General features: G+C 45.8%; 1 protein-coding gene across 1 annotated transcript in view; it reads right to left on the bottom strand.

The window, feature by feature from the left end:
- nup155 (nucleoporin 155) overlaps window positions 1–21,663 on the bottom strand; it is a 242,618-nt gene that overhangs the window by 142,962 nt on the left and 77,993 nt on the right. Inside the window, exon 15 of the mRNA XM_080189562.1 lies at window positions 12,587–12,672. Coding sequence (XP_080045688.1) covers window positions 12,587–12,672 — 86 coding nt within the window. The remainder of the gene's footprint in view (window positions 1–12,586; window positions 12,673–21,663) is intronic.

The following is a 21,663-nucleotide window of genomic DNA, read 5'->3' as shown; positions in this document are numbered from 1 at the left end:
TTTCTCTGGGTGCTCCGGTTTCCTCCCACACCACAAAGATGTGCTCTTCGGCTAATTGGTGTAACAAATTGTCCCTAAATTAGTATCCCCTCAGTCTGGTTTCCAATGTGGAGTGCCATTAGCGTAGGCAAGGGTCATGGGTGGAAGAGGGATTCACAATGTTGAAATGGTGGCGCGGGCTCGTTGGCCTGTTTCCCGTGCTGTGTTGTTCTTTGTTTAGAAGTGTAACAGATGAACTTATAGCTTGGATTAGTACTAGAAACTATGACCTAGTTGCCATTACAGAGACTTAGTTAAGGGAAGGACAGGGTTGGCAGCTTAACATTTCAGGATATAGGTGTTTCAGGCATGATAAAGGGGGATGTAAAAGGGGTGGGGGAGTTGCACTACTGGTTAAGGAGAATAAGAACATAAGAACATACGAACATAAGAAATAGGAGCAGGAGTAGGCCATCTAGCCCCTTGAGCCTGCCCCGCCATTCAATAAGATCATGGCTGATCTGTCGTGGCTCAGTTCCACATTCCCACCCTCTCCCCATAACCCTTAATTCCCTTGCCTATCAAAAACCTATCAACCCGCGTCTTAAAAATATTCAGCGAGGCAGCCTCCACCACTTCAATGGGCAGAGAATTCCAGAGATTCACCACCCTTTGAGTGAAGAAGTTCCTCCTCAACTCCGTTCTAAACCGCGCCCCCCCCTTTATCCTGAGGCTGTGCCCTCTAGTCCTACTGTCCTTTCTGAGCGGGAAGAGCCTCTCCACCTCTATCCTATCCATCCCATTCAACATCTTATATGTCTCAATATCACAGCTGTACTGCGGGAGGACACCTCGGAGGGCTCATACAGCGAGGCAATGTGGGTAGAGCTCAGGAATAGGAAAGGTGAGGTCACAATGTTGGGGGTTTACTATAGGCCACCCAACTGCCAGCAGGAGATTGAGGACCAGATGTGTACACAGATTTTGGCAAAGTGTAAAAGTAACAGGGCTGTTGTGGCGGGAGATTTTAATTTCCCCTATATTTATTGGGACTGACTTAGTGCTGGGGTGTGGATGGGGCAGAGTTTGTAAGGAGCATCCAGGAGGGCTTCCTGAAACAATACGCAGATAGTCCAATTAAGAAGGGGCAATATTAGACATGGTATTGGGGAATGAGCTCGACCAGGTGGTCAATGTTTCAGTGTGGGAGCAATTCGGTTTAGTCCAAACGTTAAAGTTAAGCTTTAAGGTACTGATGGATAAAGATAAGTGTAGTCCTCAAGTTAAGGTGCTAAATTGGGGGAAGGCTAATTACAATAATATTAGGCAGGAACTGAAGAATGTAGATTGGGGGCAGATGTTTGAGGGCAAATCAGCATCTGGCATGTGCGAGGCTTTCAAGTGTAAGTTGATAGGGATTCAGGACCGGCACATTCCCGTAAGGATGAAGGATAAGTATGGCAAGTTTTGGGAATCTTGGATAATGAGAGATATTGTGAGCCTAGTCAAAGAGAAAAAGAAAGCATTTGTCAAAACTAGGAGGCTGGGAACACACGAAGCAAGTGTGGAATACAAGGAAAGTAGAAAGAAACTTAGGAGTAAGAAGAGCTAAAAGGGGTCATGAAAAAGCAATGGCCAGCAAGATTAAGGAAAATAGAAAGGCTTTTTACACGTACATAAAGAGCAAGAGAGTAGCCAGGGAGAGGGTTGGCCCAAACAAGGACAAGGGAGGGAATCTGTGTGGCGCCAGAGGGAATGGGCGAGATATTAAAATGAGTGCTTTGCGTTAGTATTCACCAAAGAGAAGGACTTGGTGGATGATGAGTCTGGGAAAGGATGTGTGGATAGTTTGAGTCATGTTGCGATCAAAAAGGAGAAGGTATTGGGGTTGAGAAATATTAAGGTAGACAAGTCTCCAGAGCCTGATGGGATATAACCCAGAATATTGAGAGGGGCAAGGGAGGAAATTACTGGGGCCTTGAGAGAAATGTTTGTATCCTCACTGGCTACAGGGGAGATCATGATGTGGAGGTGCCAGCGTTGGACTGGGGTAAACACAGTAAGAAGTCTCACAACACCAGGTTAAAGTCCAACAGGTTTATTTGTAGCAAACACCACTAATTTTTGGAACTGGCTGTTCCTTCATAAGGTGGGTGGGAGTTCTGATCACAAGTAGGGCATATGAAGACACAAACTCAATTTACGTGAAGAATGATTGGAATGTGAGTCTTTACCAGTAATCAAGTCTTAAAAAGGCACAAACAATGTGAGTGGAGAGAGCATTAAGCACAGGTTAAAAAGATGTATATTGTTTCCAGACAGGAAAGTTAGTGAGATTTTGCAAGTCCAGGCAAGTTGTGCAACCTCTGCAAGACACGCTGGATCATCGACACAGTGGATCATCGACACAGTCGCTATCATCCCACGTGAGAACACCATCTATCAGGTACACGGTACATACCCTTGCAACTCAGACAACATTGTCTACCTGATACGCTGCAGGAAACAATGTCCCGAGGAATGGTACATTGGGGCGACCATGCAGACACTACGAGAATGGATGAATGAACACCACTTGACAATCACCAGGCAACACTGCTCTCTTCCTATTGGCAAACACTTCAGCGGTCACGAGCATTCAGCCTCTGATCTTCGGGTAAGCGTTCTCCAAAGCAGCCTTCATGACACACAATAACGCAGAGCCACTGAGCAGAGACTGATACCCAAGTTCTGCACACGAGGACGGCCTCAACCAGGATCTTGGGTTCATGTCACACTATCTATAACCTTCACAACTTGCCTGGACTTGCAAAATCTCGTTAACTTTCCTGTCTGGAAACAATATACATCTTTTTCACTTGTGCTTAATGCTCTCTCCACTCTCATTACCTTTAAGACTTGATTAGCTGTACAGACTCACATTCCAATCATTCTTAATGTAAATTGAGTTTGTGTCTTTATACGCCCTGTTTGTGATCAGAACTCCCACCCACCTGACAAAGCTATAGCCAGTTCCGAAAGCTAGTGGCGTTTGCTACAAATAAACCTGTTAGACTTAAACCTGGTGTTGTGAAACTTCTTACAGGAGAGGTCCCAGAGGATTGGAGAATAGCCAATGTTGTTCCTAATTACAGCAGGTGAGCCTTACATCAGTGGTAGGGAAATTATTGAAAAGAATTCTTCGAGACAGGATTTATTCCCACTTGAAATTAAGAGGACTATTAGTGAGAGGCAACATGGTTTTGTGAAGGGGGGGGGTCGTGTCTCACGAACTTGATCGAGTTTTTTGAGGAAGTGACAAACATGATTGATGAGGGTAGGGCAGTGGATGTTATCTCCATGGACTTCAGTAAGGCCTTTGACAAGGTCTCTCATGGCAGATTGGTGCAGAAGGTGAAGTTGCACAGGATCAGTGGTGAGCTGGCAAGGTGGATACAAAACTGGCTCAGTCAAAGAAGAACATAAGAAATAGGAGCAGGAGTAGGCCATCTAGCCCTTCGAGCCTGCCCCGCCATTCAATAAGGTCATGGCTGATCTGTCGTGGCTCAGTTCCACATTCCCGCCCTCTCCCCATAACCCTTAATCCCCTCTCTTATCAAAAACCCATCAACCCGCGTCTTAAAAATATTGAGCGAGGCAGCCTCCACCACTTCAACGGGCAGAGAACTCCAGAGATTCACCACCCTTTGAGTGAAGAAGTTCCTCCTCAACTCCGTTCTAAACTGCACCCCTCCCCCTTTATCTTGAGGCTGTGCACTCTAGTCCTACTGTCCTTGCTGAGCGGGAAGAGTCTCTCCACCTCTATCCTATCCATCCCATTCAACATCTTATACGTCTCAATGAGATCTCCACTCATTCTTCTAAACTCTAACGAGTACAAGCCTAGTTTATTCAGCCTCTCCTCATAGCTCAACCCCCTCAACTCCGGCATCAGCCTAGTAAACCTCCTCTGCACTCCCTCCAGGGCCAAAATATCCTTGCGTAAGTACGGCACCCAAAACTGCACACAGTACTCCAGCTGCAGCCTCAACAATGCCCTATACAGCCGCAGCAAGACCTCCCTACTTTTATATTCAATCCCCCTCGCTATGAAGGCCAGCATCCCATTCACCTTCCTGATCACCTGCAAGCTGGGTTTTTGCGACTCATGCACAAGGACCCCGAGGTCCCTCTGCACCATCGCCTGCTGCAGTTTTTTGCCACATAAGTGATAATCCTTCCTACCATTATTCCTACCAAAGTGGACCATCTCGCACTTGCCAACATTAAATTCCATTTGCCATTTCCTGGCCTATTCGCCCAGCCTATCTAGATCCTTCTGCAGACTCTCCACACCCTCCGCACAATTTGCCTTTCCTCCAATCTTGGTGTCATCAGCAAATTTCGACACCCTACACTCGGTTCCCTCCTCCAGATCATCTATATAAATGATAAATAGCTGAGGCCCCAGCACCGATCCCTGGGGCACTCCACTGGTCACCATCCGCCAATCCGAATAGCACCCACTGCCTCCTATTTGACAACCAATCCTCTATCCACGCTAACACCCTACCCCCAACTCCATGTCCCCTGACCTTCTGCAATAACCTCCTGTGAGGTACCTTGTCAAACGCCTTCTGAAAATCCAGAAAGACCACATCCACCGGCTCTCCTCTATCCACCGCCCTAGACACATCCTCATAGAACTCCAGTAAATTTGTCAGACACGACTTCCTTTTAACGAAACCGTGCTGCGTCTGCTCTATCAAGCAATTCCTCTCAGGATGCCTCGCTATTTCCTCCTTGATGACGGATTCTAACATTTCACCCACAACAGACGTTAAACTAACCGGCCTATAATTCCCTGCCTTTTGCCTGGCACCCTTCTTAAACAATGGCGTAATGTTAGCCGCTTTCCAATCTTCCGGCACTTCCCCGGAATCCAGCGATGTCTGAAAATAACCACCAAGGCATCCACTAGGGTAACAGTGGAAGGATGTGTTTCTGAATGGAGGGCTGTGACAAGTGGTGTTCCTCAGGGATCAGTGCTGGGACCTTTACTGTTTGTAATATATATAAATGATTTGAAGAAAAACGTCACTGGATTGATTAATAAGTTTGCGGACGACACAAACGTTGGCGGATTTGCAGATAGAACATTACAGCGCAGAACAGGCCCTTCGGCCCACGATGGCAATGCCCAGATAGCAATGAGGACCATCAGAGAATACAGCAGAACATAGATCAGTTGGAGACATGGGTGGAGAGGTGGCAGATGGAGTTTAATCCAGACAAATGTGAGGTAATGTACTTTAGAAGATCTAAAAGAGATAGGAAATATACAGTAAATGGCAGAACTCTTCGGAGTATTCGGCAAACAGATTTTTGATTTAGAACCATCGAACATTACAGCACAGAAACAGGCTTTTTGCCTCTTCTTGTCTGTGCCGAACCATTTTTCTGTCTAATCCCACTGACCTGCACCTGAACCATATCCCTCCACACCCCTCTCATCCATGTACCTATCCAAGTTTTTCTTAAATGTTAAAAGTGACCCCGCATTTACCACTTTATCTGGCAGCTCATTGCATACTCCCACCACTCTCTGCGTGAAGAAGCCCCCACCAATATTCCCTTTAAACCTTTCCCCCTTCACCCTTAACCCATGTCCTCTAGTTTTTTTTCTCCCCTAGCCTCAGTGGAAAAAGCCTGCTTGCATTCACTCTGTCTATACCTAGCATAATTTTATTCACCTCATTCTTCTACGCTTTAGGGAATAAAGTCCTAACCTATTCAATCTTTCTCTGTAACTCATTTCTCAAGTCCCGGCAACATCCTTGTAAACCTTCTCTGCACTCTTTCAACCATATTAATATCCTTCCTGTAATTAGGTGACCAAAACTGCACACAATACTCTAAACTTGGCCTCACCAATGTCTTATACAACCTCACCATAACATTCCAACTCTTATACTCAATACTTTAATTCTGGGTGTACAGTGGCAGTGAAGATGGAGATGGAGAAGGTAGTCAAGAAGGCATACGGTATGCTTGCCTTCATCAGCTGGGGTATTGAGTTTAAAAATGGGCTTTATAGAACCTTAGTGAGGCCATACTCGGAATACAGTGTTCAATTTTGGTCGCTACACTAGCAGAAGGATGTGGAGGCTTTGGAGAGGGTACAGAAAAGATTTACCAGAACGTTGCCTGGTATGGAGGGCATTAGCTATAGAAAAGTTGGGAGAAACTTGGTTTGTTCTCACTGGAGCGACGGACGTCGAGGGAGACCTGCTAGAAGTCCACAAGACTATGAGTGGTATGGACAGAGTGGACAGTCAGAAGCTTTTTCCAGGGTGGAAGAGTCAATTACTAGGGGGCGTAGGTTTAAGGTGCGAGGGGCAAGTTTTAAAAGAGATGTACGAGGCAGATTTTTTACAGAGTGGGTGGGTGCCTGGAACCCATTGCCGGGGGAGGTAGTGGAAGCGGATACAGTAGTGACTTTTAAGAGGTGTCTTAACAAGTACATGAATAGGATGGGAATAGAAGGATCTGGTCCCCAGATGCGTTGGGGGTTTTAGTTAGGGTGGACAGCATGGTTGGTGCAGGCTTGGAGGGCCGAAGGCCTGTTCCTATGCTGTAATTTTCTTTGTTCAAGAATATTATTTAAATGGAGAAAGACTGCAAAATCCTGCAATCCTGTGTGTGTCCTTGAACCCAAATCACAAAAAATCAGCATGCAGGTACAGCATGTAATTGGGAAGGCAAAAGAAATGCTGAGCTTTATGCAAATTGATGGAGTATGAAGTAACGAAGATTTGTTAGGGTCATACTGGAGTTCTGTATACAATTCTGGTCTCCTTCCTTAAGAAGTACACACACAATGCATCGCAGCTTGGTATACCTCCTGTTCAGTCCAAGACTGCAAGAAACTACAAAGAGTCATAAATGAAGCCCAGTCTATCACCAAACTAGCCTCTCATCCACTGACTCTGTCTACATTTCCCGCTGCCTTGGAAAAGTAGCCAACATAATCAAGGGCTCCTTGTACCCTGGACATTTTCTCTTCCACTTCCGTCCATCGGGAAAAAGTCTGAGGACATATACAAAATGACTCAAGAACAGCTTCTTCTCTGTTACCATCAGACTTTTGAATGATCCTACTTTGCATTAAGTTGATCTTTCTCTGCACCCTAGCTATGACTCTAACACTACACTCTGCACTCTCTCCTTTCCTTCTCCATGAATAGGATGCTATGTCTGTGCAGCACGCAAGAAACAATACCTTTCACTGTATACTCATATTTGTGACAATTATAAATCAAATAATAAATCAAAGTTCACTTGGCTGATTTCTGGGATGAAAGGGGCTGTCTTCTGAGGAAACATTGGGCAGAGTCAGAGAGGTTTAAAGCATGGAAACAGTCCCTTCAGCCCAACTTGTCCATACTGCCCATTTTTAACCCCTAAGCTAGCACCAATTGCCCATGTTTGGCCCATATCCTTCTATACCCATCTTACCCACGTAAACATCTTTTTAAAGGACAAAATTGTACCTGCCTCTACTACGACCTCTGGCAGCTTGTTCCAGAAACGCACTACCCAAAGTGTGAAAACGTTGCTCCTCTGGATCCTTTTATATATCTCCCCTCTCACCTTAAACCTCTGCCCTCTAGTTTTAGACTCCCCTACCTTTGAGAAAATATATTGACTATCTAGTTGATCTGTGCCCCTCATTATTTTATAGACTTTTTATAAGATCACCCCTAATTCCCCTACACTTCAGAGAAAAAACTTCCCAGTCTAGAACATAGAACATGACAGTGCAGTATAGGCCCTTCGGCCCTCGATGTCGCGCCGACCAGTGGAACCAATCTAATGACCCTCTAACCTAAACTATTCCAATGTTATCCATATACCTATCCACTGACCATTTAAACGCCCTTAAAGTTGACGAGTCCACAACTGCTGCAGGCAGGGCATTCCACGCCCATACTACCCTCTGAGTAAAGAACCTACCTCTGACATCTGTCCTATAATTACCACCCCTTAATTTAAAGCTATGCCCCCTCGTGTTAGCCATCACCATTCGAGGAAAAAGACTCTCACTGTCCACCCTATCTGACCGTCTGATCGTCTTGTATGCATCAATTAGGTCACCTGTTAACCTTCTTCTCTCTGATGAAAATAACCTCAAGTCCCTCAGCCTTTCCTCATAAGACCATCCCACCATACCAGGCAACATCCTGGTAAACCTCCTCTGCACCCTTTCCAATGCCTCCACATCTTTCTTATAATGCGGCGACCAGAACTGTACGCAATACTCCAAGTGCGGCCGCACCAGAGTTTTGTACAGTTGTAACATGACCTCACGGCTCTGAAATTCAATCCCTCTACCAATAAAAGCTAACACATCGTACGCAATCTTAACAACCTTATCAACCTGGCTGCCAACTTTCAGGGATCTATGCACATGTACATCTAGATCTCTCTGCTCATTGACACTACCAAGAGTCCTTCCATTAGCCCTATATTCTGTACTCCTGTTACTCTTACCAAAGTGAATCACCTCACACTTTTCCACATTAAACTCCATTTGCCACCTCTCGGCCCAGCTCTGCAGCTTATCGATGTCCCTCTGCAAACTGAAACATCCATCCTCACTGTCTACAACTCCTCCGACTTTGGTGTCGTCAGCAAATTTATTAACCCATCCTTCTACACCCTCATCCAGGTCATTGACTACCTCATCATGGACCCCATCAGATTTAACTTTATGCAACAAACTACCATGCGGTTCTTTGTTAAAAGCCTTGTGAAGTCCTTGCAAACAACATCAACTGCACTGCCCTCATCTATCTTCTTGGTTACCTCTTCAAAAAACTCAGTCAAATTTGTGAGACATGATTTTCCACCCACAAAGCCATGCTGACTGTCCCTAGTCTGTCCTTGCCTCGTTAAATGCCTTTAGATCGTATCTCTCAGAGTACCTTCGAAAGACTTTCCCACTACAGATGTGAGACTCACTGATGTGTAGTTCCCAGGCTCTTCCCTGCATCCCTTCTGAAACAAAGGCACAACATTCACCACTCTCCAATCTTCAGGCACCTCACCCGTGACTATCAATGATTCAAATATCTCTGGGAGGCTAGGGAGGAAATTGCGAGTCCCCTAGCAATGTTCTGGGATACACTTCATCAGGACCCAGGGATTTATCTACCTTGATGTGCTTTAAGACATCCAGCATCTCCTTCTCTGTAATATGTACACTCCTCAAGACATCACTATTTATTTCCCCAAGTTCCCTAACATCCATGCTTTTCTCAACAGTAAATACTGAGGAGAAATATTCATTTTGGATCTCACCCATCTCTTGTGGATCCACACATAGATGAGCTTGATAAACAGACTGCGCCTATACCCTTTGGAGTTTAGGAAAGAGGTAATTTATTGAAACATACAAGATTCTGAGGGTGTTTGACAGGATAGATGCAGAGACGATGTTTCCTCTTCATGGCAATCTAGAACCAGGCTGCACATCTTAAAAGAAATTTGCCATTTACTTTGGGGATGAGGAGTAACTTCTTCTCTTAGCGGGTCATGCACTTTTGGAATTCTCTTCGACAGAGAGAAATGGAGGCTGGGTCATTGCAAGTATTTGAGACTGAGTTACACAGGTACCTGATCCACAAGGAAGAGTTATGAGAGGCAAGCAGAAAAGTGCACCAGGGAGGCAAACTCGGATAGTAGTTTGCCTTCCTGGTGCCAGGATCCAGGATGTTTCTGATCACGTCCAAGATATCCTGAAGTGGGAGGGAGAAGAGCCAGAGGTCGTGGTACATATTGGTACCAATGACATAGGTAGGAAAAGGGAAGAGGTCCTGCAAGGAGAATATAGGGAGTTAGAAGAAGGAACGCAAAGGTAATAATCTTGGGATTGCTGCCTGTGCCACGAGACAGAGAGTAGGAATGGAATGAGGCGGAGGATAAATGTGTGGCTGAGGGATTGGAGCAGGGGGCAGGGATTCAGGTTTCTGGATCATTGACACCTCTTTTGGGGCAGGTGTAACCTGTACAAAAAGAACAGGTTGCACTTCAATCCCAGGGGGACCAATATCCTGGCGGGGAGGTTTGCTAAGGCTCCTGGGGAGAGTTTAAACCAGAAAAGTTGGGAGGTGGGAATCAAAGTGAAGTGACCGGGAGACAGGAGGTTAACTCACAAATAGAGAAAGCTTGTCGACAGTGTGAGGAGGAGGATAGGCAGGCGATAGAGAAGGGGAGTGCTCAGACCGAAGGTTTGAGATGTGTCTATTTTAACGCAAGAAGTGTTGTGAACAAAGTGGATGAGCTGAGAGCGTGGATCGCTGCTTGGAAATGTGATGTGGTGGCCATTACAGAGACTTGGATGACTCAGGGACAGGACTGGTTACTTCAAGTGCCGGGTTTCAGATGTTTCAGAAAGGACAGGGAGGGAGGCAAAAGAGGTGACAGAGTGGCACTGTTGATCAGGGATAGTGTCACGGCTGCAGAAAAGGTAGACACCATGGAGGGATTGTCTACAGAGCCTCAGTGGGTAGAAGTTAGGAACAGGAAGGGGTCAATAGCTTTACTGGGTCTTTTCTATAGGCCATCCAATAGTAACAGGGATGTTGAAGAGTAGATTGCTGAGCCTCTGGCTATGATCTTTGCATCATCAATGGAGATGGGAGAGGTTCTGGAGGATTGTGAATGTTGTTCCTTTATTCAAGAAAGGGAGTAGAAATAGCCCTGGAAATTATAGACCAGTGAGTCTAACATCAGTGGTTGGTAAGTTGATGGAGAAGATCCTAGCAGGCAAGATTTATGAACACTTGGAGAGGTAAAACATGATAGTCAGGTAAAACAAGAATAGTCAGCATGGCTTTGTCAAAGGCAGATTATGCCTTACGACCATGATTGAATTTTTTGAGAGTGTCTAAACACATTGATGAAGGAAGAACAGTAGATGTGGTTTATATGGACTTCAGCAAGGTGTTTGATAAGGTGCCCCATGTAAGGCTTATTGAGAAAGTGTGGGGGAATGGAATCCAAGGGGACATTGCTTTGTGGATTCAGAACTAGTTTGCCCACAGAAAGCAAAGAGTGGCTATAGATGGATCTTATCTTGCATAGCAGTCGGTCACTAGTGGAGTGCCCACGGATCTGTTCTGGGACCCTTACTCTTTGTGATTTTTATAAATGACTTGGATGAGGAAGTGGAGGGGTGGGTTGGTAAGTTTGCTGATGACACGAAGGTTAGAGGTGTTGTGGATAGTGTGGAGATGTCAGAAGTTGCAGCGAGACATTGATAGGGTGCAAGACTGGGCGCAGAAGTGGCAGATGAAGTTCAACCCGGATAAGTGTGAAGTGGTTCATTTTGGCAGATCAAATAGGATGGCAGAATATAATACTAATGGTAGGACTCTTGGCAGTGTGGAAGATCAGAAGGATCTTGGGGTCTGAGTTCATAGGACACTCGAAGCAGCTGCGCAGGTTGAAGCTGTGGTTAAGAAGGCGTATGGTGTATTGGCCTTCATCAGTCGAGGAATTGAGTTTAGGAGTCGAGAGATAATGTTGCAGCTATGTAGGACCCTGGTCAGACCCCACTTGGAGTACCGTGCTCAGTTCTGGTCACCTCATTACAGGAAGGTTGTGGAAGCTATTGAAAGGGTGCAGAGGAGATTTACAAGGATGTTGTCTGGATTGGGGAGCATGCCTTATGAGGATAGGTTGAGTGAGCTCGGTCTTTTCTCCTTCGAGAGACGAAAGATGAGGGGTGACCTGATAGAGGAGTATAAGACGTTGAGGGGTATTGATCGAGTGGATTCTCAGAGGCTATTTCCCAGGGCTGACATGGTTGCCACAAGAGGACACAGGTTTAAGATGCTGTGGAGTAGGTACAGAGGAGATGTCAGGGTTAAGTTTTTCACTCAGAGAGTGGGTGCATGGAATGGGCTGCTGGCAACAGTGGTGGAGGCGGATTCAAATTTGATAGGGTCTTTAAGAGACTTTTAGATAAGTACATAGAACTTCATAAGATAGGGGGTTATAGGTAAGCTTAGTAATCTCTGGGGTAGGGACATGTTCAGCACAACTTTGTGGGCCAAAGGGCCTGTATTGTGCTGTAGTTTTTCTTTATTTCTATGTTTCTAAGGCCATAATCAGATAAGCCATGAATTTATTGAATGGTGCAACAGGCTCAATGGGCCAAGTGCTTATTCTTACTGCTATCTATTATCCTGTTATGATTCTGATCTAGCGAGAGTGAAGAAACAGCATTATAGCTCCAAGTCAGGACGGTGTGTGGCTTAGTGATGGTGTTCCCATGTGCCTGTTGCCCTTCTACAGCTGAGAAGACACTTGAAGAAAGTTGACTGAGTTGCTACAGTGCATTTTTTAGGTGGACCAATGAGAAGTGGTCAATAAATGTTGGCCGAATCCCGTGAAAGAATACAAGAGAACGAAGGACTCAAAAGCAGCCTGTGTTCATTCTCTCCATTGCAACAAAATCTGAATGACAAGTTCATAAAATTCCACATCTTATGGACCCTGTTTACAAGCAGAAACATTAGAGCCCAATCTCCTTTTGGCAAAGAGAAGAACGAACACTAACCTGAGTGTGGGGTGCTGAAGGTGGGCCCCACATTTATTGGCTGCTGAATGGCTGCAGGAAACCGCATCTGTGCTTCTCCACCATACCTGAAAGAGAAGGGCCATTCAGTACATTACCAAGAGTCTGAGCAAACTCTGGCCCACAAACACTCCCTCTTCAAAACCTCTAATCTCGTTGTGTGGCACACAGCACATTCCCCATTGGCCGACACAGTGTGTCGGGCATGTATGGGATGTCAGGGAGGGGTAGTACCTTTGAGGGGGGAACATGTCGCATCCTTTCAGGGTGGTTTTTCCATCTTTTGTCCCCACCTGGTACCCAGCTCTCACCTGTGGCTCCCTGTAGCTGTTTGCATGCAACAGCGGCCACACCCCGGGCAACGGCCTCGACAAGCCAGCTAAACCAGGAGAGAGTAGGTCTCAACCCGCAGTGAGATAGGGAGATGTGTATCCCAGCATGTGAAGTCAGACACTGGCAGACTGAGCGGACAAGACCAGTGGAAGGTCCAACGGTCAAGAAGGAGGTCTCTGCAAGCATCATGGAACATGAAGAGCAGGACAAGACACAGAAGACGTCCTGGTCATCCACTGTGCCTAGTCCCACCTCCAGCCGTCTTGACTCTTGTCTTGCCACTGGATCTAGGTGGGAATCGGGAAGAGAGAGTGAGGCTGACGCTGCGCAACTCTCCCTCACTTTAATCCAAATCAAGCGCTAGTTTCGACACGATCATCATCATGTGTCCTGTTGTGAGACTTCTTACTTGTTTACCCCAGTCAAACACCGGCATCTCAACAATAGGAACTTGGTCACAGTTCCACACAACATTGCTTTGGGCAGCACGGTCGATAGGATAAGTGACTGATCATTTTGGACTGCCATGAGGCAAAATATCTTCACTCAAAGTTTGTGGATGTTTGGAATTCTCTACCCCAGAGGGTTGTGAATGCTCCATTATTTATACTTAAGGCTAAGGTACATAATTTGGTGGTAAAAACTTGGTGGCATGGACAATTTGGACTGAAGGGCCTGTTTCCATGCTGTAAACCTCTATGACCTCTAAATAAGTTCACAGATGACACAAAAAAATGGTGGTGTGGTAAATAGTGAGGAGCAAGGCCTTAGATTATGGGACAATATAGACGGTATTGAGAGTGTCAACAGACATCTACAGTTAGGGAATCTAACATTGCAACAAGGACTCATACAACAGCCACAACTAGATGGCAAGACGGTTCCAACAACGGAAAGTTTTAAAAATTAGGGGTATACGATGGAGAGGTGACACAGAATAGCGCAGGGGGACCTTGACTCTCATAGTGCAACTGACCAGAGCATGAAACATAAATAAAAATATGCAACACAGAGCAAATCCAGAGCTTAAACAACAGTAAAAGTCAAATCAAAATGTTCTATATCTGAATGCATGAGGAACTTGCAACCAGATAGATGAATTGATAGCAAAGTTTGCCAAATTTAAGTATGATGTATTAGCTATCACAGAATTGTGACTGCACAATGACCTGGACTGGATACTCAACATTCCAGCATGTACAATGTTCCAGAAGAACAGGCCAAAGGGGACAGGAGATGGTTCATCAAGGAAGGTTTCAGAGCAGCGATGAGTGCTGTTAGAAAAGCTGTGGATCGTGAGGTAGATTCAGTTTGAGTTAACATCATGAACAGCAGGAGAACATAGAACATTACAGCGCAGAACAGGCCCTTCGGCCCACGATGTTGTGCCGACCAGTTACAAAACAATGACCCACTAACCTAAACCAATCCCTTCTCGTCCATAAACCGATCCACGGATCTCTTAAACGCCCCCAAACTAGGCGCATTTACAACTGCAGCAGGCAGGGCATTCCAATCCCTCACCACCCTCTGGGTAAAGAACCTACCCCTGACATCCGTCCTATAACTACCACCCCTTAATTTAAAGCCATGCCCCCTCGTGCTAGATTTCTCCATCAGAGGAAAAAGGCTATTACTATCCACCCTATCTAAACCTCTAATCATCTTATATGTTTCAATAAGATCCCCTCTTAGCCTCCTTCTTTCCAGCGAAAACAACCCCAAATCCCTCAGCCTCTCCTCATAGGACCTCCCCTCCATACCAGGCAACATCCTGGTAAACCTCCTCTGCACCCTCTCCAAAGCCTCCACATCCTTCCTGTAATGTGGGGACCAGAACTGCACACAGTACTCCAAGTGCGGCCGCACCAGAGTTGTGTACAGTTGCAACATGACGCTGCGACTCCTAAATTCAATCCCCCTACCAATAAACGCCAAGACACTGTATGCCTTCTTAACAACCTTATCTACTTGATTCCCAACTTTCAGGGATCTATGTACACATACACCTAGATCCCTCTGCTCATCCACACTATTCAAAGTCCTCCCGTTAGCCCTATACTCAACACATCTGTTATTCCTACCAAAGTGAATTAGCTCACACTTCTCCGCATTAAACTCCATCCGCCACCTCTCGGCCCAGCTCTGCAACCTGTCTAAGTCTTCCTGCAAACTATGACACCCTTCATCACTATCTACCGCACCTCCGACTTTGGTGTCATCAGCAAACTTACTAATCCACCCAACTATACCCTCATCCAGATCATTAATAAAAATTACAAACAGCAGTGGCCCCAAAACAGATCCCTGAGGCACACCACTCGAAACCGAACTCCATGATGAATATTTACCATCAACCACCACCCTCTGTCTCCTATCCGCTAGCCAATTCCTGATCCAATTCCCTAGATCACCCCCAATCCCATACATCTGCATTTTCTGCAGAAGCCTACCATGGTGAACCTTATCAAACGCCTTACTAAAATCCATATACACCACATCCACTGCCTTACCCCCATCCACCTCTTTGGTCACTTTCTCAAAAAACTCAATAAGGTTACTAAGGCACGACCTACCCGCCACAAAACCATGCTGACTATCTCCAATCAATTCATTACTCTCCAAATAACTATAAATCCGATCCCGAATAATTTTTTCCAAAACCTTGCCCACAACAGAAGTGAGACTCACCGGTCTGTAATTCCCGGGGAAGTCTCTGTTCCCCTTCTTAAACAATGGGACAACATTCGCTAACCTCCAATCTTCCGGTACTATACCAGAGGCCAACGACGACCTGAAGATCAGAGCCAGAGGCTCTGCAATCACTTCTCTTGCCTCCCAGAGAATCCTGGGGTAAATCCCATCTGGACCAGGGGACTTATCTATTTTCAGGCCCTCCAGAATATCCAACACATCCTCCTTATCAACTGCAACACTGTCAATTCTACTCCCCTGCAATCCAGTGTCCTCCTCAGCTATATCCATGTCCCCTTGCGTGAACACCAAAGAGAAATATTGGTTCAATGCCTCTCCAATCTCCTCTGGTTCCACACATAACTTCCCTCTGCTGTCTATAACTGGCCCTAATCTTGCCCTAACCAACCTTCTGTTCTTAACATACCTATAGAACGCCTTAGGATTCTCCTTAATCCTATCAGCCAAAGTCTTCTCATGTCCTCTTTTAGCCCTTCTTAGCTCACTCTTCAACTCCCTCCTAGCCAATCTAAAGTTTTCTAGTGCACTACCCGAGCCCTCACGTCTCATCCGGACATAAGCCTCCTTTTTCCTCTTAACCAACGAAAAAACTTTTTTGGTGCACCACGGTTCCCTAGCCCTACCAATTCCTCCTTGCCTGACAGGGACATACCTATCACGGACTCGCAGTAGCTGCTCCTTGAAAAAACTCCACATTTCGGACGTTCCCAGTCCCTGTAATCTCCTAGTCCAACCTATGCTTCCTAATTCTCTCCTAATAGCCTCATAATTACCCTTCCCCCAGCTAAAACCACTAGCCCGAGGTTCATTCCTATCAGGTGGTCAGGAAGGCGAATGGGATGCTGGCCTTCATAGCGAGGGGGATTGAATATAAAAGTAGGGAGGTCTTGCTGCAGCTGTATAGGGCATTGGTGAGGCCACAGCTGGAGTACTGTGTGCAGTTTTGGGCGCCGCACCTGCGCAAGGATATTTTGGCCCTGGAGGGAGTGCAGAGGAGGTTTACTAGGCTGATACCGGAGTTGAGGGGATTGAGCTATGAGGAGAGGCTGAATAAACTAGGCTTGTACTCGTTAGAGTTTAGAAGAATGAGGGGAGATCTCATTGAGACGTATAAGATGATGAATGGGATGGATAGGATAGAGGTGGAGAGACTCTTCCCGCTCAAAAAAGACAGTAGGACTAGGGGGCACAGCCTCAAGATAAAGGGGAGGCGGTTTAGAACGGAGTTGAGGAGGAACTTCTTCACTCAAAGGGTGGTGAATCTCTGGAATTCTCTGCCCGTTGAAGTGGTGGAGGCTGCCTCGCTCAATATTTTTAAGAAGCGGGTTGACGGGTTCTTGACAAGAGAGGGGATTAAGGGTTATGGGGAGAGGGCGGGAAAGTGGAACTGAGCCACAACAGATCAGCCATGATCTTATTGAATGGCAGGGCAGGCTCGAAGGGCTAGATGGCCTACTCCTGCTCCTATTTCTTATGTTCTTATGTTCTTATGTTCTTTCCATCACTAAGGTGAACGTAACCGAATTGTGGTCACTATCACCAAAATGCACACCAACTTCCAAGTCTAGCACCTGGTCTGGCTCATTACCCAGCACCAAATCCAATATAGCCTCACCTCTAGTTGGCCTATCTACATACTGAGTCAAAAAACCTTCCTGCACGCTTTGTACAAAAACTGACCCCTCTAACGAGCTAGAGCTATAACAATTCCAATCAATGTTAGTAAAGTTAAAATCCCCCATAACAATTACCCTATTACTTTCACTCCTAACCAGTATCGTCTCCGCAATCCTTTCCTCAACCTCTCTAGAACTTTTAGGAGGTCTATAAAAGACTCCCAACAGGGTGACCTCTCCTCTCCTATTTCTAATCTCCGCCCATACTACCTCAACAGACAAGTCCTCATCAAACTTCCTCTCTGACACTGTGATACAATCCCTGACCAATAAAGCTACCCCTCCCCCCCTGCTACCTCCTTCTCTACTCCGACTAAAACATTTGAACCCCGGGACCTGCAGCAACCATTCCTGCCCCTGCTCTATCCATGTCTCTGAAATGGCCACAACATCAAAGTCCCAGGTACTGATCCACGCTGCAAGTTCATCCACTTTATTGCGAATACTCCTCGCATTAAAGTATACGCATTTCAAACCCTGCTCCACCCCACCCCTGCAATGCTGTGCATTGCAGTCCCCATCTATGCCCCCCTCACTTTCAACCCCTCTACTCAGGATCCCACCCCCCCTCCGAATCAGTTTAAACCTAACTGGATAGCCTTAGCAAATTTACCCCCCAGGATATTGGTCCCCCTCTGATTCAGGTGCAGACCATCCCTCATATAGAGGTTCCACCTTCCCCAGAATGAGCCCCAATTGCTCAAGTACCTGAACCCCTCCCTCCTGCACCAACCCCTCAGCCACGAGTTCAAACTTTCCCTCTCTCTATTCCTCTCTAAACTATCCCGTGGCACAGGCAAGAGTCCGGAGATAACCACTCTATCAGACTTGGCCTTTAGCTTCCACCCCAACTCCATAAATCTCTGTTTAATATCCCCTTCCCTTAATCTCCCTATGTCATGTGTCCCCACATGAACTACAACTTGGGGTTGTTCTCCCTCTCCCCTAAGAGTCCTGAATACCCTTTCTGATACATCCCGGACCCCAGCCCCTGGTAGGCAACACACCAGCCCTGAGTCCCTACCTTTACTTCCAACTCTCTTATCTGTCCCTTTAACTGTGGAGTCCCCAATCACGAGGCCCAATCTTTTACAGCCCCTAACCACCTGAGCTTTCACACTAGGCTCTCCCCCAGCAGCCTGCTCCCTTTGGCTATCCCCAGTTGATTCCTCCTCAACTGTAGCCTCCAGGACCGAAAACCTATTTTGGAGGGGAACAGCCCCAGGGGATTGTCCCCCCACCTGCTTCTTTCCCCTCTTCCTGGCAGTGACCCAAGACTCATTTCCAGGAGTGACAATCTCCTTATAACTCCTATCTATTTCCACCTCCGCCTCCCGAATTATGCGGAGTTCCTCTAACTCCACCTCCAGCTCCTTTACACGCTCCTCCAGAAGCTGCAATCTAACACACTTCCTACAAGTAAAATCACCTGAAACACTACTAGATTCCCTCACCACATACATCCCACAGGAGATGCAGCTTACTGCCTGAACTGCCATCCCTGAAGCAATTACCAGCAGAAAAATAAAAAATATAAAAAAAAACTTTCCCCACACTTATAATTAGGTTAGAGGAGGTGGGAGGGTGGGATTCTCTACCAGTGTAGAGGATCGGGTATCCTCTCTACACTAATTTATAGGGTTAGGGGCCGAAGAAAAAAAACTACAAATACCAGCAAGCGTCCTAGTGACGACTTCCTGTTTCTAACTAATTTTTTAAAAAACCGCCGAAACTCGCAACTTTGAAACTATAAATAAAACGTTAAACAATAAAAACAGAAAAATGTACCTGTTTGCTGCCTCCTCTCACACCCAAAAATCGCTGCCTCTCGATACTGCTCCTCAGGAACAATGAGGCCGATACACGGAGGTAGGTGCTTATAAACCCGAGAAAAAAAAACTACAAATACCAGCAAGCGTCCTAGTGACGACTTCCTGTTTCTAACTAATTTTTTAAAAAACCGCCGAAACTCGCAACTTTGAAACTATAAATAAACTCCTCAGGAAGGAAGACAAGGAAAGGAGGAGTCGACAGACCCCCAAAACATGACCTCTCAAAAAGCATAAATGGGAAAATATCGAGGGCACATTCACACTGAACTGCAATTATCAAGGGAGATTTTAATCTACATATTGATTGGACAAACCTGAAGGAGCCTGATGAAGGAGCGACACTCTGAAAGCTTGCGCTACCAAATAAACCTGTTGGATTTTGACCTGGTGTTGTTTGTGAGACTATGTACTGTGTTCACCATGGAAGACACTGCAAATATCCCTACATTATCAGATGGGCTGATTTTGAATAACATGGTAGATCTTACAATAATCCCGATCATGAGGGATAGGCTATTAGAGAAACTCAAGGGGCTAAAGGTGGACAAGTTACCAGGACCTGATGAACTGCACGCGAGGGTTTTAATGAAAGTGGCTGCAGAGATAGATGACCCATTGGCTGAAATTTTTGTAATTCACTGAATTCTGGAATGCTACCAGAAGATTTGAAAAGAGCCAATGTGACACTTTGTTCAACAAGGGAGAAAAGCAGAGGGAGGTAACTATATGTCAGTATAGTTTAACATCTATTATTGACAAGATGCTGGAGTCAATAATCAAAAAGGAAGTAGTTAATCATTTTGGAAAACCGAATATGATCAAACCTGGTCAACATGGTTTTATTAAAGGTAAATCACGTTTGACAAATTTGCTCAAATTCTTTGGGAATGAAATAGGGAGAACAGATAGAGAGGAACCTGTAGATGTAGTGAATTAACATGCCCAAAAGACAGTTGACAAGGTGCCCCATAAGAAGCTGGTACATCAAGTAAAAGCCCATGGAACTGGAGCAAGTGTGTTAGCATGGATTGAAAACTGGCCGACAAATAGAAAACAGAGTTGTAATAAATGGGTCCTTTTTAGGATGGAAAGATGTGACTAGTGCAGTGCCAAGTCATCAGTTCTTGGCCCATAATTGTTCACTGTTTACATTAATGACCTGGAAGTCAGAACAGAATGTAAGGTTTCCAAATTTGCCAATGAAATGAAGCTAGGTGGAAGGGCAGGCTGTGATGAGGATAGTATGATTCTCCTGCAGGATACAATCATCGAATTTCACAGTGTACAAGGAGGTCATTCAGCCCGAATGAACCGACCTGAGTCCCACCCAGGTCACATCCCATGCATTTCCCTAGCCCGTCGCCCTGAAACTAAGGGGCAACTTACCATGGTAAATCCACCTAACCTGCACATCTTAGGACTGTGGGAGGAAACAGGAGCATCCAGAGGAAATGGAGGGCTGCAACAAGTGACATTCCTCAGGGATCACTGCTGGGATCTTTGCTGTTTGTAATATATGTATAAATGATTTGCAGGAAAATGCAACTGGATTGATTAGTAAGTTTGCAAACGACACAAAGGTTGGTGGGTTTGCAGATAGCGATGAGGACCATCAGAGGATCCAGCAACAGTTCGGTTGGAGAGTTGGGTGGAGAGATGGCAGATGGACTTTAATCCGGACAAATGTGAGGTAATACATTTTGGAAGGCCTAATATAGATAGGAAATATACAGTAAATGGCAGAACCTTTAAGAGTATTGATCGGCAGAGGGATCTGGGTGTACAGGTACACAGGTTACTGAAAGTGGCAATGCAGGTAGAGAAGGGAGACAAAAAGGCATACAGCATGCTTGCTTTCCTCGGCCGGGGCACTGAGTTTAAAAATTGGCAAGTCATGTTGCAGCTTTATCGAACCTTAATTAGGCCGCATTGAAATATAGTGTTCAGTTCTGGTTGCCGCACTATCAGAAGGATGTGGAGGCTTTGGAGAGGGTACAAAAAAGATTTACCAGGATGCTGCCTGGCATGGAGAGCATTAGCTATGAGGAAAGGTTGGAAAAACTTGGTTTATTCTCATTGGAATGACGGAGGTTGAGGGGCGACCTGAAAGAAGCCTACAAGATTATGAGGGGCATGGATAGAGTGGATAGTCAGAAGCTTTTTCCCAGGGTGGGCGAGTCAATTACTAGGGGGCATAGGTTTAAGATGTGAGAGGCAAGATTTAAAAGGAGATGTACAAGGCAAGTTTTTTTTTTACAAAGAAGGTGGTGGGTGCCTGGAACTCAGTGCTGAGGGAGGTAGTGGAAACGGATACAGCAGTGACATATATGGGGCATTTTGACAATTACATGAAAAGGATGGGAAGAGAGGGATATAGTCCCCGGAAGGGTCGGGGGTTTAGTTCAGTTGGGCAGCATGGTTGGTGTAGGATTGATGGGCCAAAGGGCCTGTTCCTATGCTGTAATTTTCTTTGCTCTTTGAAACCCGGGCAGACACACAGCAA

The sequence above is a fragment of the Carcharhinus amblyrhynchos genome, chromosome 5 (genome assembly GCF_965287045.1).
Source record: "Carcharhinus amblyrhynchos chromosome 5, sCarAmb.v2.hapA, whole genome shotgun sequence".
NCBI classification, from domain to species: domain Eukaryota; kingdom Metazoa; phylum Chordata; class Chondrichthyes; order Carcharhiniformes; family Carcharhinidae; genus Carcharhinus; species Carcharhinus amblyrhynchos.
Note: the sequence above shows the minus strand (reverse complement) of the source record. Positions and strands in the feature narration are given on the sequence as shown.